This window comes from Branchiostoma lanceolatum, chromosome 1 (assembly GCF_035083965.1).
Source record: "Branchiostoma lanceolatum isolate klBraLanc5 chromosome 1, klBraLanc5.hap2, whole genome shotgun sequence".
NCBI classification, from domain to species: Eukaryota; Metazoa; Chordata; class Leptocardii; order Amphioxiformes; family Branchiostomatidae; genus Branchiostoma; species Branchiostoma lanceolatum.
This window is the reverse complement of record NC_089722.1, coordinates 11,693,059-11,711,391: the sequence shown is the minus strand read 5'-3', so window position 1 is coordinate 11,711,391 and position 18,333 is coordinate 11,693,059. Positions and strand designations below refer to the sequence as shown.

The 18,333-nt window shown below is 43.9% G+C and overlaps 2 protein-coding genes across 2 annotated transcripts; one reads left to right on the top strand and one right to left on the bottom strand.

The window, feature by feature from the left end:
* Positions 1-23: 23 nt before the first annotated feature.
* LOC136434435 (lambda-crystallin-like) lies at positions 24-7,761 on the top strand. Its single transcript, XM_066427233.1, has 7 exons — positions 24-110; positions 885-1,014; positions 1,414-1,518; positions 2,251-2,412; positions 5,382-5,576; positions 6,314-6,419; positions 6,978-7,761. The coding sequence occupies exons 1-7, from the start codon at positions 76-78 to the stop codon at positions 7,199-7,201; spliced, it is 957 nt and encodes a 318-aa protein (XP_066283330.1). The 5' UTR covers positions 24-75; the 3' UTR covers positions 7,202-7,761.
* Positions 7,732-14,615, bottom strand: LOC136434429 (cartilage intermediate layer protein 1-like). Its single transcript, XM_066427222.1, has 7 exons — positions 14,366-14,615; positions 13,816-13,846; positions 12,902-13,069; positions 12,327-12,638; positions 11,878-11,986; positions 11,507-11,664; positions 7,732-10,834 (listed from the first exon to the last, which is right to left on the bottom strand). Exons 1-7 carry the CDS (start codon positions 14,582-14,584, stop codon positions 8,406-8,408), a joined length of 3,426 nt encoding a protein of 1,141 aa, XP_066283319.1. The 5' UTR covers positions 14,585-14,615; the 3' UTR covers positions 7,732-8,405.
* Between the last annotated feature and the right edge of the window lie 3,718 nt (positions 14,616-18,333).

Genomic DNA, 18,333 nt, shown 5'->3' with positions numbered 1-18,333 from the left:
CGCTGCTTGCCTCTGTTGACCTTTCACCTACCGATCAGCTGATTGGCCACGCCCCCTCCGACACTAAAGTTCAACATGGCGTCGAAGGGGAAAGTTGGAATCATCGGAAGGTAAGAGAAACTCCGTTTTCGCCCTACATGTCGTGAATCAGAACTTGAAAATTGTTCCTCGTATACTGGAGATTCCCGTGTAAGTCTGGAGATGTTTATTTTCAAGGATTAACGGTAAAATCATGCCAAATCCGACTGTTGAAAACTCGAGATCTCGCCGGCCGGATGGATTGAATAATTTTGACAGATCCGGACTTTGTACACGTCTACAGAATCAATATGTCCCGTGGTCTTGCCCTACTTTCGATCATGTTTATCACATTAGCTTCGACACTGGGATCTAAGGACTGACAAACACATCACTGAACGCTAGACAAGAACACATTTGGTTGGTGGGTTGACTAGTAACTATGTTTGTCAGTTTGTCGGATATTTGATTTCATAGTTTGAGCAAGGAGGTTCTATTCAACTTTCAAAGTTCCATGCAACCTTCTTGCTAACCCTAACCAGCCTATTCAACCAACTAGCCACCAACCAACCAACCAACCAACCAACCAACCAACCAACCAACCAACCAACCAACCAACCAACCAACCAACCAACCAACCAACCAAACAACCAAACAACCAACCAAACAACCAAACAACCAACCAAACAACAACAAAACAACAAACAAACACACACACAGAGCAACAAACTTATCAACAAATCCGACCAGCTGACAAATGCCTTCTCTCCAAAATAACATTAGGATTGCTGATCACTATTGATGACACAACATGCTGACAATCCCGTTTGATGTTTCATAACTGTGTCGTTCATCTATTTCTCCAGTGGTCTGATTGGCCGAGGCTGGGCGATGTTGTTCGCGGCGTCAGGGTACGATGTCTGTCTGTACGACATCCTGCCAGAACAGGTGTCAGGTGCGCTGGACAACATCAAGATGCGCCTCCAGGATCTGCAGGTAGGGGGAGCAACTGAACTGTCGGAACTACAAGACTTAGTACTATAGTTTTTGATCGCCCTGGACAGCAATAAAAGCAAAGTATTCATTCTGTCATTTGATTGATTCTTCGAGTCTTGTTGCTAATCTTGGCCAAAAATTATGACCTTTCCGTCATCTTGACACACAGATTTGGCATGTCTAATCTAAAAAGAATCGAATTATTGAGTCAAAACATACCAGGATGTGAGTATGTGTTTGATGCAATGATGCAAATATTCAGGATAGAATCTACATTGGCCAGCAAATGATTAGCCTGGAATGCAGTCTTCTTACAACTAGACTGGATTCAAAGCGAGCAAATTTTTGCCCTGTGCATAATGATGCAATTGTGAGTTCAGTGTTGAATTTCTTTTCCAGAAAGCCGGTCTCCTGCGTGGAAGCCTGACAGCAGATGAGCAGTTTGGTCTGATTTCTGGCTGCAGCGATTTTAATGCAGCCTGCCAGGGGGCGCTGCATGTCCAGGTATGCAGCACTGTTGTCTGTGACCGATGTACACAGGAGGAGTCAAGCAGTAAAGCATTAATTTTGTATTGAACTACCATGGTCTTTCTCATACATGCTGAGCTGAGAAATCAGTATGTGCCATTTTAAAAGTCTTTGGTATGACTCAGGATAAAACCCACAACCTACATGCAAGGAAAGTACTCTACCCAGTAGGCCATTGAGGAGATAAAGAATTAGGCCAGAGAAACCCTTTTTGTTATGCATGACACCCACTTACCAAAGACTTTCAAAATTGGTACAAACTGCCTTTTCCACTTAGTGCCCCTGCATCAATTCAGCGCTAATAGGCTGCCATTGCGGGTAATTTCTGACCAATAAAACCATTATTATTATTATTAGTGCTCAGCACTAATTGGAAAGAGTATGGCAGTTAAACACCCACCACTACCAGTGGACTAGCCCCCTGCTGTACATGTAGTGTTTGCACAACTATGTGGCCCAAAGGCTACAAAAATGGAGATGGGCAACACCCTATACATACACTGAAAGGAAGATGTTGACAAACTAACCCTCAACTTGTGAAATGATTTGCCGTTGTCCAAAAAACAAACAAATGGGCTTTAGTTAAGTTAGGCTGTAAAATTCACTTAAGCTCCTTTTTCTACATCCAACTTTTGAATGAGAAGCAGTTTTTTTTTTATTTGGAGCGTTTTCTGATTCATGTCTGTTCATCATCCTTTTCCCCATCAGGAGTGTGTACCAGAGGACCTGGAGCTGAAGAAGAAAATTTTCAGCCAGCTGGATGCGGTTGCCGATAACAACATGGTTCTGTCCAGCTCCACCTCCTGTATCCTGCCGTCCAAGATCTTCTCTGGACTAAAACATGTCAAACAGTGCATCGTGGCACACCCGGTAGGTGTCTTTGTTTATGCACCTGTTTACTATACTACTCACCTACCTTTCAGTGTAACACACACTGGCTATTAAAGGCATGCAGTGCATCGTAGCACACCCAGCATTGCCCGGTAGGTGTCTTTGTGGGTATGCCTAAACACCTCACCCGAACTCATCCGAACTCACCCGAACTCATCCGAGTCTAATATGCAGTGTAAATTGGATTATGACCTTATGTGACGTCCTTTATACATTGTCTATGCAATTATGAATACAAAACACGCAGGAAGTCCTAAGTATTTAACACTTTTTTGGCGACGCCTCAGGGGCGAGCCAAATGATATAGTATTGTGTGCAGATTGCAACTATTCTAGGAATTGTACAGGCATGTGTCCATAGGCATATTAAGACAATAAGAATGTTAGGAATGTTAGTCAGACAGAAAGCCTCCCTTGGGACATTCCTCCTAGATAACCTACAAGATGTGCCAGGCTTATGTATACATGACCCATTTAAGACCTCAGCTCTGCAGTAATATTGCTCTTTTCTAAAACAACGTGTGTCTGTTACAATGTTTTTAGACGCCCTAATGCTGGTCCTTACAACTGTAAGATTTAATGTCTTTCTTCAGGGAACAGGTCATAACTGCATCAACTCTGTACTGATAACGATTGTGCACACGCTGCTTCAGTTACCTATACAAGCAGATTAATTAATAAAGGGCATTAACCTCATTCATGACATTGGGAACATGTTCAAGCCAGATCGATCAATGAAAAATTTCACTGTCGCAAGGAAATTTAGCAAGCCAGTAGTACTAGTACTAGATGATTATCCTGCTGATAAGATGCCACTTTCTTGCTGATATAATCCTGCACACTTCCAAGAACACATGGGACACATTTTTACACAACAACATTTCTGGATTAAGATTCCCAGGCTGGCATTTCATTAGGGCTCAAGGAATTACTGGCAAATTCCTTTATGACTGGTGTTCCTGGTATTCCAGTGGGACTCGAATTCCATCCTGGGATTCCATCCTGGGATTCCATCCTGGCATTCCATCCTGGCATTCCATCCTGGCATTCCATCCTGGCATTCCATCCTGGCATTCCATCCTGGCATTTCATCTTGGCATTCCATCCTGGCATTCCATCCTTAGCTAACATTCCTGGCCATTCACGCTCTAGAGGACTTAGTTCTATAGTTCAGGGAACATAAGTGTACAAGCTGTTGCATGGTGTACATGTATGCTGTGTCTGTTGGTAAGTGGACTATGATGTTAAAATTTGTGTAGATTTGGCTTAACATGTTGTTCATGTAAACAGCAGTCCTATCGGAGTAGAATAGTCATTTTGTATAGTGGGAACCCGGTCCATGGGCTGTTTTCAGTTGTCATGATCAGGCTGTGATGAAATCGATGTTCGTTCTGGCAATGGGGTGTGTCTGGTACTAGTGGTAGAATCTAGTGGAACTGTTGCTGTCTGTGTGTGTGTGTCTGTGTGTGTGTGCGTGTCTATGTGTGTGTGTATTTGTCCAGTAGAACAGGTACCCGTCAGCCCTTTACGTAAGAAATCCTGTATGAACAGCATCACCTATCACTGTGCCCTAAGCAGGGTACAGTTAAAATTAAAACAACAACCACCGTCGCCATGGCAATGTCTTTTTATCATTGCCAGTCTTGTTCATGTTACTCGTGCAATTATAGACACAAAACAGACAGGAAGTCTTAAGTATTTAACAGTTTTTTAATGTTACTCTGCTCGTTCCATTAGATGAGAAGGCTGCCATTTTGGATCATCATTTTTGGGGTCTGCATGGGAAAGTTCTATATACCATTTAATTTTAGTTGGACAGATCACAGCACGATAAGACGGTAGATGTTGTGGGCGCTTCGTCCTGGCGGGCACCAGTTTAATGCTACCCTGGGCAGCCTCAGCCTACATGGCCTAGGCATCCGTACAACGTGGCCTAGCCAGCGCAGTCTAGCTTTCTGTATGAGTGTGGAAAGTCTAGGTTGGCTGGTACGGTTCCTGACTATCTGATTGCTAATGTGTTGCTGCCATCTGATCCTAAGGATTTGCACGTAGCCATCTCTGGTCCACAGCATCCAGCCTCTTTTCCAGGTTGGAAGTGAGTTGCCACGTTTCAGAACCATACATAACAGTAGACAGCACACAAGCATTGTTAGATATGGATTTTTGTGTCGGTTCGGATGAGTTCGGGTGAGGTGTTCAGGCATGTTTTCTAGTCACCTGCCTTATAGTGCAACACTCAACTAAACAGGTGTCATTGTTTGTATTCAACTGGTGAAACTGCCTTTCAGTGTAACCATTCCCTGGTGTAACATATTAGCTACACAGGCAAACAGTGCATCATAGCACACACTGTATGCCCACTCTTAAAGTGTGATGCCTGTTTTCCTGGGTGTCATGTTGCTCATCAGCATTAAGTGGTTAAGTACATAGCAACCTACTATTGGACCAGAAGGAAGATAGTGAAAATACCTGCTAACATTGCCCACCTTACTAACATGCTAGGTGGCAGTTCTTAGAATGAGACATTGTAAACCATGATCTGCTGCATCAATAGAAAAGAACAAAATGACTTTCTTGATAGCTTTGAACCTGTTTATACTGTACATACATCTGTTGTTCCTGTGATGATCAATGAGAAAGTATTTGCAGGTATGATAAGACTGTATTGAAAGAGTAGACATTTTCATTTCTTTCTGCTCGTTACTTTTGATATAAGTAGGGATGTGTTGCAATGTGCAATGGCTCCAACCAGTGAGATCCTTGTGCAGCCTGTACCTATCGACTCTGTGTCTATAGCTGTTATAAATGCCCTTCTGTGTAATAGATGTATGTATGTCTCTATGAACGACTCTATGTATGGAGATGGTGTGTTACGCCATTTGGCAGTTTATAGCTTATGTGATACAGACTCAAACACTTAAATGGTTCTCTTCTTTCTACATCATCCAGGTGAACCCTCCATACTACGTCCCCCTGGTGGAGCTCATCCCCCACCCCGAGACGGAGCAGAGCATCATGGACCGGACACGTGCTCTGATGAAGGAGATCGGCCAATCACCGGTCAGCCTGAAGAAAGAGGTTGACGGGTTTGCCCTTAACAGGATACAGTACGCCATTATTGCAGAGTCTTGGAGACTGATACAGGTACTTTAAGGTTTCATTTCATCCTCTAGATTCTCATCTGTTTTGCCCTCCTTTTGCCCACTAAACTTGACATCATCCTTGTTGTTTTGTTTTTGTTGTTCCACTTTTAGCAGAATTTCTTGCTTCCTTTTGTGGACAGCAGAGTAAAGAATTACGAATACGTATATTAGATGTTTATGATTTTTTTCACCTCAGATAGGCCTTGGCAGGAAAGAAAAGATAGAATTTTAGCAAGATACTGATCTATAGGATTTTGTAGGAAAGCTGGGTTTGTTGCTTGTGTATTTCTTTGATATGGAAAGATGGATGTTTCAGAAATGACAGGGGTCTTTAGATCTTTACTTCAAACTTCTAACAAAGCTGGTGTGTTACGCTGAAGGGCGGTTATACCGGCTATACAGATACAGATTATAGCCTGTGTACATGTCAAGTGGTTGGTATCTCTGCCTCTGGACCTGTGAGTTTGAACCACAGCTGTTGTTGCTCACCTGACATGCACGCTACTGGAAAGGTTGCGTGTTATTAGGACGGCATGTTAAGCCGTAGTTCACTGTTCATTGTGCTTGTTGAAAAGTAGCTAGGCACCATGAACCTGTAAATACTGTACATAGTGTCTGTCTTCTCTCTCATGACCAGTGGAGGAGTTACTGTAGTTCAACTGTTCATTTCAGGTTAATAACTGGTTCCATATCACTTTCACTTTCACATGGATGATCCGATCCTTTTCTCCTCCCCAGGATGGTGTGATGTCCCCTGAGGATGTGGACACCGTGATGTCAGCCGGTTTGGGTCGGAGGTACGCCTTCATGGGGCCACTGGAGGTCATGCACCTAAATGCGGAAGGTGGGCTACAACTACATTCACACGTTCATTATCCTGTTTATCGTCTGTTGTCTCTCAAGGTTCAGACATGCTCGCACATAGATGTAGATGTCATGGCTTGATAGCAGACTGCCAGGTGCCTCTGTCCTGGTGGGTAATGCTGTATAAGTTGAGCGGGTATGCTTGTTTGATTTTGTAGATGACAGCCATGTATGCAATGATTTTGTCTGTTTTTAAACTTGAAAACTCGTGCTCCTTCTGAAAAGATGTGAACAATATGTGACAATCGTTGCAACATGGTGTAAATGTTATTGAAAAATTGCTGTACACCATTTGTATGCAAACAAGTGAGTTGCTGTGTCTTCTACTCTTGTACTTGTCGCAAAACTGTTGATAATTGAGCACATGCCATAAAACTAACAACGTCAAAACAAGCTGAATTTTTTGCTCTCTCATAAGATGTTGGCCTCTAGTCTAGAGGATGACATCTGTAAACATTCTACATGACAATGTGTTTCATACTCATACTCACTATTTGTTTTAACATGTGTTTGTATATGTTGGCATGTTAATGTTCAGGGATGCAGAGCTACATAGAACGTTACGGTGAGACCATGCAGAGGGTGCTGTCCACGTTCGGCCCTATTCCGGATTTCAGCGGCCCGGCGCTGAAACAGGTGGACACCGCCATGACCAGTCGCACCCCTTCAACCCCCGAGGCCCTGACAGAACGGAGGAGGTGGAGGGACGCTCGGCTGACAGGACTGGCCAGACTCCAGTCTGATATGGATAGCAGTGATTAAAGTCCTCTTTTACATTACTGACACTGTTTACCTGAAAATTATTAAAGTCTAACCGTCTAGTACAATGTAAACTACTAACATTAACACAAATTGATTTTCATGCAAGACTTGTTGGTCAGTGGACACATTGTGTTCCTAAACTACTGACAGAAGAAGCCATATCAGTTGCTCTTTTATCCCAGTCATTTGCTTGTTGTTGTTCGTTCGTTCATTTGTTTGCACTTATGATTATAGGGATCCAAAACATCACTAGCTTGACTTGATATGATGTTGATTCAAAGAAAACAATGTTTATGATATCATAGTATTCCTTCATGACATATTGCTGATTACCGTCTTTGACTCAGATAAATGTGAAAATTGTAAGGACATGTTACTTTTCATTCCGAGGTTGACATTCACCATTGCAAGCAGCAAATCTTGTTATTACTTGATTACATGTTTCAAATGTCTTCTTAAGATAGAGTCCAAACTTTTACATACAAAAGTCACTAGTTACAAATGAATGTGAAAATCGTTGCCAAAATTGATTAAATTCCACTCACAAAAAACAACTTTTATTGTACATCCTATACAAAGAACAGTCAATATTCTTATAGTGGATGACAATAGTAGCATCTGTCTGCAGATGTGAACATCATTTGTAAAGTTACAACATAAAGCATGCCTCGACCATCAAATGCCTTTGTGAAACTCTCAGATATGATCATGATCACAAAGATGCATACAAATGATGTCATAAAATGCTTTGTATCAAACTTACATCGGTCCATATCTACTGACGTCATAATGTCCTCAGGCAACCTCGTTTAAGTTCCAGACAATGTTAAACTGGCCAAAGGATGGCTTGCCTGAAAGAACTGACCACACTTCATTAATGTACATGTAAGTGTTAGACATACAGTCACTGATAAAAGCATTGCTCTACAGAAAAGTATCTGAAAACTTCCAATACTCAAAGTAAATGAGACAACGAGTGTTAGACAATCAAAATAAATGTATAGATAGGAAAAACCGTACAGGGATTTTTATAGGTTCTTACATTTCAACATTGAACACACTCGAGATTTGTGTTACAAAATCATTCTTCTAGTAACATTGAAAACACTATATCAATGATATGAGAAATCCAATCTACATGTACTAGACAAACTACAGTAACATTGCAATAGAAGATCCTTGCAAAATTCTGGATAAGAACCATCTAGAAATAGCAGTGAAACTCTACTCCCCAGTTTGCCATACTGTCTGGTGCACCAGGAGACTCAGAACCCTTCATGCAGTACTCACGAGCGGCGTTGTACCCAGTCTGCTTCTCCCCTTGTTTCATATAGATGCCCGGGACGCCGCTGAAGTCAGTCCCTGTGGGAAGCCTTATTTTCACTTGGTTGCCGCCTGAACTCACTAACTGTATGCCTGTTGCAGGGATGGTTCCGTTATAGGGGGAAACTGATGTAGGAGAAGTTATCCACCATGGCCAAGTGGCAAAGCCTGCAGGTATGGTTGCAGAAGTTGCAGGAGTTGCAGCAGGGGTAGTTTCAGTAGTGGTAGAGGTATAATCTGTAGGTGTATCTGTAGTACCCATATCTGTGGTAGGATTTGTTGTAAAATTTACAGCTTTACTCTCCTTATTACCATGAGCATTTCTATACAGATGGTTGTTACCCCGGTAATAACACCTTGCATGTTTAGCCACTACGGTCAACAGTACAGTGTCCTCTGGATTTCCAGGGAGGGGACGGGAAGGCATGCCGTCTCCCACACTTGTCATAATCGGACCTGGACACTTGAACTCGAGGCAACCGAAACCCTCCCTGCTATCCCCGGAGTCTATTTCATCATCCCGAATCCCATAAACTTTCCCGACATTTCCCTGGTAATCTCCCCCTCCCTCGCTTTTCGTGCGGATTTCTACTTTACCATTCGCGCTGTTGAAGCGAACCTTCACTTTGATGAAGCACACAGTCTTGTTCCTGTCTTCCCTATTGTACCAGGATAGCGCATTGATGGGTTCGTTGTACTGCGCCTCATCAAACACATAAGGAGGGAATATGTAGGGTTCGTATTCAGTGTTGTAGAAAGCGATGTGATTATGCTCAGTGGGCGCATCGTTACACAGGGATCGGTGCTCGTATTTATAGATAGGGCCATCTGCTGTAGTCGGTTTGAAGACATCAAACGAGATGCTTCGGAAGTCATCGTTATGCACAACACTGTCCTCGAGGTTACTTGGCCACTTCGTGGGATGAGGCTGATCACTGACATGCAAGGCTTTAAGCTGGCTGCCTCCATGACTTACCAGGACGGACGCGTTAAACTCAGTCCCGCTAGGCTCACAGAATGTTTCCACACACGCTCCGTTAGCGCCTACTGTAAGGGTCTGGTACCGACTTAAACCTCGATTTGACCCCCACCAGCTAGATGTGTAAGCAGGTGTATCTACGGTGACTACGGTCACTTGTGCTCCCCGTTCTTGGTCACTACTTTTTACACCCTTAGCTGCATCTTCATTTTTGTACACTCTGACTTTGACCCAGCATCTCCTAGTAGTTGTCTCACGTTTGTCACAGTTGATTGGTTCTCCCCGAAATTCAAATTCGCCAATGAAAAACGTTTGTGCACGTTTCCCCCTCCTTGATGCAGTCCCTGCTCTAAGGTCACCCACTAACTCCCACTCCCCTGAACTGGGATTCATGGACCACAGCTTGGTGTTCAGGTTTCCGTTTTCATCAACATCGTCTGGATTGATGTTGATCTGCTGTGGATCTATGTGCATTGTCATCTTCCCTCCCATAACTACAGGGTTTCCTACATCATCTTCAAAGTCCATGGAAAACATGCCAAAAGTGCGCAAAGCCTGCTGGGTCCCCTCCTCATCAACCGTGGTCAGATCGCTCTGAATGTCGTCAAAGTCGTCAGGATTTCTGGGGTCGATAAAACCTACACTAGCCTGAACTGTCCCTGTGTAGGGATCCCCGCTCTCGGTGAAGAAAGAGTTAGGGGGTATGTCTACTTCTGCTAGCGGGGGCTGGCCTGCGAGGGTGCCGAGATTGATAGTGCTGGTTTCGGAAGCGTTAAGGGGGGAAGCTGGCGGCCTGACCTGCATCCTAACCTTAAAGTACGGCTCAATGCCTTCTTCTATTGGCAACACTTTAGTAGTGGTTACCAGTTTCTTTGAGCCATCCTTAAATGTCAGAGTCACATGATCGACTGTGGCAGCCACATCGAGTTCGAATTCACCTGATGCAGTTGTTTGCCCCTGCATCTGACCACTCATTGCAATTTCTCCTCCATCCAACGCTACCTCTGTACCATTCTTCATGCCAAAAGCTCGACCCCTAACCTTTCTGGTCAGTTCTACACATGCCCCACACCCACATTCAGTTGTTGCTATCAAATCTAAAGTATAATTGCTACATTGCACTGTGCGAGGGCTAACCACTACAGGCATGCAACAGAACTTTCTGACATCCAGACAACTCTTGTCGTCGTCCCCCAGGTTTCCTGCACACTTCGCCCGACTGCAGGCCCCGATATCGTACTTGTTCGTGTTGGTATCGGACTGTACACAGTCGTCGGGAAGGTCGATAAGCTTGCTGGCGGGTGTCGAGTTGCACATGGGTGTGCCGGTATCTACAAACACGACATATAAGACATTGATCATGTGACTGCTGCACCACATCGCAGCACAATAGTTCAATAGAGAGAGTGCGCTTATGATGATGTTCGAGCCATGGTCCAAACGATGATGAGTAGCTTCGTTGTGGAAGACGAAACTTGGATTGCTTGATATCGATCGTGAACGGTTTCTAGATCCTCCCCGCAAGCGCCGAATGCCCAGGAATGAAAGAACAGAGACACTATGAACGCTGTTTTCATGGTCATGAACTTGTATTCATTTTTCTATACTTCAACTTCAACTTATTGGGCCCCCAGATAACCCCGCAAGGGGCAAAGTAGGGGGGGGAGGAAGTCCCGGGCTAAGGCGGGCAGGCCTCCAGCCTGGCGCGGAAAGACTCAACGGTGGGAGTCGTAACAACCGCGCCAGGCAGGGCGTTCCACTCTGGTATGGTGCGAGGGAAAAAAGAATATTTAGCTGTGTCTCAGAAAAAGCTAGGCAGAACGACATTAAAGCTTAAGTAAGATTGTTGTATCTTCGATATCGCTAAATTGGGAAGTTGATGGGTTCCTTCCTAGATGGTTAACTGGGGTTCCGATTTTCTCCAGTAACAGTGCTGGTTATAAGAGAATATGGGAGCACCAGTAAACTTGGATGGCACTCAGGCTTATCACTGACTGTCTTACCATGTACGGTGAGCAGCGCCCCTGTTGAGTATTTGGCCCCAGCGTCGCTGTTTGCCCGACACTTGTAGACCCCCGAGTCTGTCTGCTGTAGGTCGTACAGAGTCAGGGTCTCGTTGTACTGGTACACGTCATCGTCCATAACTCTGTCGTCTTTGAACCTGAAACAAATCGTCAACTTTTACATAAATCAAAATACGACACGACTCTTATGAATTCAACAAATACTACTGTGTCAAATTGGAGGGACAACGCCCCCTGTCAGTAATGTCATTTCTGATATCTGCATGGCTGGGTTTTTCTGAAGTTTGGTAGCTTGCAATCATGGAAATCTTATTCTTTTGTAACCGTAACTGTAACACAGTGCTTCGTACCATTCATATGAAGAAGGCATTGGTGTTCCGTGTGCTCTGCAGCAAAACGTCACGTCTTGCCCGACGAGCCGAACTTTTCCTACTGGGTTCTCGTCCATCATCGGAGGCTCTGCGTAGAAAACATTTAGACCAAGAACCATGAAACTTTCTGATGTATGGCTTTAAACAAAATGTACATGTAACTGCATATAACTGATGTGTTTTATCGCAAAGATGTAAGGTTGTGAAAGTGAAAGTGTGAAAACCCAATGTTACAAACTTCTGGCTGGTCATGGATGCAAATTACCTTCATCGTCGATGGCGTCGTGGAATACTCTCTTACCATATCATATCGCTTACTGTTGATGTTTGGCCGTATGATATCCTTCAGTTTCTATTAGGTTCAGTGTGGTGTGGAAATGCCGTTTGCTCCAAATATAGGAAAATGTCATTAGGAAAGGAAGACTCACCCCTAACTCTCATCATCACAGTCACAGAAGATGTCAGGGGGTCCACTTGTGTAGAGTTAGCGTACTCGTCAAAGTATCCGCGTCTCTTCACCAGGATTTCGACACCCTGTGAACAGGCTCCGTCGAGCGTGAACCTGCCCGTGGAGTTGGTCGTGGTGGCGGCCTCCCACGGTTTCTCCGCGAAGAAGACGTCGGCGCTGTCCAGCGGCACGTTCCTGGTGCCCGTCACGCGGCCGTTCAGCACGTGGTTGGCGCAGATGCAGGTGTCGCAGGTAGGGTTCAGAGAACCGACCGCGCAGACACGGCTGCAGTCTATAAAGGTCAATTATCAGTCGTGAAAAATCAGTTTCTGACAAATTTAGGTTGCTGTGACTTGTTTGTCAGCGCTTCCTACGAATAAGCGAAGCGTTGCTTTTGCAGCCAAAAGAATATTTTCTGCTGTTTGATATTTCTTTTATTGTTACATCGATTTGATGCAATCACATTGCATTGGAAATGAAAATGAGAAGGGGTAACCGAGTAAAAACAGTTTTACAGAGAAAGGGATGAGGTCGCCTAGCAGATTCTGTACGTACCTGGGCAGTTCCAGTCGCTGCAGGCCCTGACTTGGGCGTCCTTCCCGGCGCAGTCCCTCCCGGCGCCCTCCGGGGCAGGGTTGGAGCACGTCCGGGTCCTGCGCTGTACACCACCTCCACACGTGACGTCACAAGCGCCCCACACCGCCCAGGTTGTCCAACCTCCATCTGCGGTGGAGACACGCAGAACCAAACGGTCATTTGTGGCGTCGTGTTGGCGTAACGGTTAGGGTGTTTGACCCAGAGGTCCTGGATTTGAATCCCCTGACACGCCACAGATGTTGTGCCCTTGGGAAAGGCACTTATTAACACGACTTTCCTAAATTTACTCAGGTGGAAATGAGTACCTAGCTTCGGTCAGGGATGTTAATGGAGGTCCCGTGTTTCAAGAGAGCCACCCCTCGAGCACGTTTGAGCACCCACCTCACAAAAGAATGATAACAACAACAAAACAATTAAAATTCACCTGTAGCTTAAAAAAAGAACTGTTTTGAAAAGGAATAAACCAACTACAGTGAAATCATAACCTTGCACCGGGTGCCGTTGTTATGGTCTACGCGACAAAATACTTTAATGGCGTGGTTGCGACTCCAAGGTAACGTGCACCTGGCCACATCGCGAATTAATTTTCTACTGACACGTCAATATTTTACATGATTAATGTTATAGGCTGCCGTAAATGTGAGAGTTATGCTCTTAAAATATTGAGCCTTTGATCATGACATTCGGACGATGACTTTCCAAACATCAATTTGTCCGGTGCTATACAGATAGACTTTTCTCTCGGATTATGCACCCTCGCCACGAAGATCAAACGGTTAGATCTTAGTGGCGAGGGTGCTTAATCGTCCCGGGACACCTCTAAGATACAGAGGACCAACTGATAAACATTAAAGATGTGAAAAGAACAGTACCTGTTGTTATAGTCGAAGGTGGTCCAGACGTCTGTGCATGTGGGACAAATAAACAACACAGGCACGTTACACAAGTACAAAATGGCATCGTGATATACTCAGCACCGATACAACAGCCAGTACTTGCAGAGCTTTTCCGAAAATCATCTCTATTGCTATACGCGTGAGTCTGGGTACTTTCCCTTTCCTCAGTTCTTTTGCAAATATCTTGACAAGATTTGAAGACAGAATTCAAACCATGCAGTTCGTAGCACACCATTCTCTTATTTCATTTGCCAGTCATATCTTCTAATTCAAAATTGTGGTAAAATCAAGTTTGAATAATCACGTCGAAAGTCCAAGTGCCACTTATTACCACTTACTGCACATGTTTGTTTCGAGCGCACTGGCTGAATGTACCAGAAGTGATGCTTTGAACGGAAGTTATGCCTCAGCGGTGACGGTTACAGCACTTATCATTAATTGTGTAGTGTCTGATTAGAAAAGTAGATTAGCGCATTGGTACAATGCTGTGAGTCTGGCTCTACAACAGTTCCAGGTGAGACCTTACCTGTGTGTTTATGACACCTGTCGCCACCAGCACTCCCACCACTATTCCTCCTACAGCAAGCACGGAAAACACTGTCACAACCGAGATGAAGACTGGACTTTTCGTGCAGGGTTTCTTGGTTTGTTCTGGGGTTAAGTCGCTGCGACTCTCAGAACGCTCCTCTGGCGTGGCAGGGGACGTTTCGGAGAGCTCGACGTCACCAACCTTGTTCCTCGACATCTTGAACAAACTCCGCAGAAAATGTGCCTGTGCATACTGTTGATGACGTAACATGTTTTTCGCATTTCCTTATCTCTAATTGGTTGATTGATGAACATTTGCATATTCCAACGCATTTGTGCACACGTTCAATGTTCACAAACATCTGCCCGTTGGCAAAAGTCGTGTTTGTTCATTTTGATAAGCAACAAAATTACAATGGCTCCATGAAGAACCCTTAGTAATGACTACCGACTTGTCAGATAGCGGGGCCGCGGTCTGTCATTGACAAATATTTACCTGCAGTTCGTAGTGTCTCAAGTGGTCGCGTGGCCTATACACTACACTTGATCATTGCTTCAAGATTATCACTTTTCCGCGATTCAGAAGTAGTAACCCTTACAGAAAGTAAGTCAGACATTGCAAAAAATCACAATGACTGAGGGTAATGCAAGAAATTTCATTGAAAGAACTCCAGAAACTGAAAAGGGCACGAGAATGAAAGTAGTGGGCGTGTCACAAAACGTTTCATATTGACACAAGAGTTTAGACATGTTTCCGACAAATCGCGTGGTAACTACAGTTACCAGAATCAGAACCACGGGGCGTGCTTTATTCTTGAATCTCGGATTCTCTTGCGTGATGCCATGGTTTGTGATAACATACACACCATGGCATCTCAGTGGGAGAGAATTTTAATCTTCTCTGGTCAGTGCATACGTAGTAGGTTTTACAGAAGAATGAGGAAAAGATTGCAGTGTATGTGACAAAACACCCGTCGGGACAGTTAAAGACCAGGCGGTGCTTAGTCAAGAAAACAGGAATTACATATGGCTGGATAGTCAGTAAGAAACAAAGCTAAGGTGGAATTTGAATGTTTGGTGTTAAAATGACGTAAAATTGCATGATAACGTTCAGGTTGCTTGGGTTAAGTTGGACTTTTCGTGTTCAAACCATACCTCAATTTGCCCAGGTGTGTCGAATTAAGATGAAAGCAATTAAGATCATTGAAGTGCTGGTATCTTTGCTCTTTATGAAGCTGTGATAAAATAAGATTTACATCCGACGTATCAAGTGTATGGCAGATTGAATTGAGGTAGATCAATTCTACATTTGTTTACCTACAACTTATGTAAATTACGTGCCTTTGTTACCAAAGGAGACTTGAAAACGGAACATTCATAGCGTAGTCTAAAACTTAATGATTGGTATTTATGATAGCTTAAATCTGAAGTGGTTGTAGTAGAAACAGCCCCAACTTCATAAAGCGTCTCTTTGTTGTCTTGGAATAGAGTTCTTTTATCGATAACACAGCTAAAACATTCAATTTAAACTGTTGAAGATTTCCAATCGGTGTTATGCTTTGATAGCCTGTTCTGTCACGGCGAAAGGAAAACAAAGCAATGATGATTTGCGTCGGCCTGTTTGAATGGCTGAGATGGTTACATAAATGTAGCCTCAACCTGGCCTTTCCAAGGGGGTATGGAGAAAAGAATTCGTAAAATCATAGGGGGAATAATTGGCCAGGAGAGTCAGTCCGGGGAAGGGTAACATTTTCCCCAACTTCACGGGCAACTGTTTCCCCATGGTGGCCAAACTCCCCTTAAATGAGTAGCCTTGTAACCTTGAAGATAAACCTTAACAGTTGACATGCAACAGCATTCACTATACTAGTAGTCTTTTGACGTGCCTCACTCCTTTTCCCGCCGTTTGATGTAGTGTCCAGATGCTCGACGGTGTTTTGAGTTATAAAAATCAATAAAGACACAAGAGTTTAGATTTATATATATCATATATCATATTTCATATCATATAATATTATACGTCAGGCCATTCAATAGAATACAACACGATGTATTCCGTGTCGCCCGAAGTACCGGCCCGACCGAGCGAGGGCCGGGACCGAGGGTGATGCGGAATACATGTCATACCCACCAACACCATCTATCGCGGCCCGTAATATACATATAGAATACAACACGGGGTATTCCGTATCGCCCGAGGTACCAGCCCGACCGCGGGTAGCACCGGCCGTAGGGCGATCCGACCCGCGGGAGGGCTGATATCTATGTCATATCCACCTGAGGAAACACACATTTTAATGTGGAATGCGCCAGAGGTTGAGGGAGTTTTGTGCCCTCGAACAAAAAATTGTAACAACATTGATTCCAACCTCCGAATCCGCCATGATTCGAATTTGTGACGGCGGCGCAACCGGCGCGCTCGAAATGCATTCTAGATATTCTATGGAAGCCCGTGTGATACAACTCTAGAACCTCATGTGATACGGATAGTTATCACATGGGCTGGAACACCCGAATCAGGCCCAGGCATGACATGAAGGGTAGTATAACCAGATGCTACCGCGCCGTGTGCCTGCGGAGCTGGTGTGTCACGCCTAGGGGCGGTTATATCGGCTATACAGATACAGATATGAATGACAGGTAGCCAGGAATTGTCGAGGGCAAATTTGTTTCTTTCTCTGTGACTTTTCATACATTTATCATGCATTTGCAAACATACAAATGCCACAAACGGTCAGGATTTTTAAGTCAAAAGGTTAAAGGTAGACTTCTTAACTTAACGCGCCATTTGCAATCATGGAGACATGCGCACTTTCTTCTGATGTGCGTCATTGCTAAAGATAGAATGCATACAAATAGATTTGAAAAGAGATAAGCGTTTCCTTTGGCTTCTGTTCCTTTAGCTACGTGTCATGTCTTTTTATCCTTGACAATTGACCAATCGAACGAAAATAAGACTGACTGTAATGTGATTTTAGTGTTTGTTTCTTTCGTCGACAGATCTATTAGTTACTGTCACAACCAAAATACGTCAATGAACATCATGTGATGTCTGGACGGACGGCCTGTCAGAGAGAACTGAACTGCGCCATAGGTTATTATTTACACTTAATTTCACGAGATAAGTTGATGTGGCGGCGTCATAGCCTCACGTCCGAGCTATTGATGTAATCAGCTTCTGACACGAAAATAATTCTTTGAGTGAAGGCAGTTCTTTTGTGGTCGTCTCTTAAAGATATATGGGTAGTTGTCTGTTGTGATAACTCGGCTTTGTCCCTTTTTCTGTCATTTATATATGGCGTTCTGATGTCTGCGGTGTTTTGAGTTATATACGAAAGAACAAGTGAACGTCATGTGGATCGCAGACAGATAGTCAGGAATTTTCGCGACTCGCGCGAGACTAAAACGCCCTCTTTGTCAGACGTGCGATTACAAAGCACACCTTCGCATCACACATTATTTACGCAGGAGTGATGATGTCACGTCCAAAGAAGTCAGTTGCCCTAAATGAAAATGATGATACATAATTCATTTGACTGATAATCAAGTGTCAATATGTATGTTTGTTTGTAACTCCGACACTTGAAAAGGACAGCGTAACTGATAAGTGACGTGCGCAGTGTTTGGTTATCATGCACGCTCAATTTCATCGGGTAATTTGTTATTGTTATATGTTTTGTTCGTCCTAAGATGTAAACTAACTTAATTGACGTATCAACTTTTCATCGTAGTGGAATATGCATCCTTTTTTTCTCCATTCATATCTCAGTAAGATACATTTCTATTCCTACATCTATGTTAGGTCATAATGTCTATTTTGCTGGGTAATCATCGAAAACTCATGTCTATAGAAATCTACATATAGCCTCAGGTGCAGGTGACATGGGTTGGCCCCGGCTCGGAGGGGCTTGAACATGTTGAGACAGTACAAGGTCATTTCCTTGTGATAGCCTCCAAAGCAGGCTC

Excerpts from the sequence above, each read along its gene's own strand:
- LOC136434435 (XM_066427233.1), top strand. The coding sequence starts at position 76 with ATGGCGTCGAAGGGGAAAGTTGGAATCATCGGAAG. Across the intron at positions 111-884 it reads AAAGTTGGAATCATCGGAAG|TGGTCTGATTGGCCGAGGCT; the intron begins GTAAGAGAAACT and ends CTATTTCTCCAG. Across the intron at positions 5,577-6,313 it reads AGTCTTGGAGACTGATACAG|GATGGTGTGATGTCCCCTGA; the intron begins GTACTTTAAGGT and ends TCTCCTCCCCAG.
- LOC136434429 (XM_066427222.1), bottom strand. The coding sequence starts at position 14,584 with ATGTCGAGGAACAAGGTTGGTGACGTCGAGCTCTCCGAAACGTCCCCT. Across the intron at positions 11,987-12,326 it reads TGTGATGATGAGAGTTAGGG|AGCCTCCGATGATGGACGAG; the intron begins GTGAGTCTTCCT and ends TTTTCTACGCAG. Across the intron at positions 10,835-11,506 it reads GGCGCTGCTCACCGTACATG|ATACCGGCACACCCATGTGC; the intron begins GTAAGACAGTCA and ends TCGTGTTTGTAG.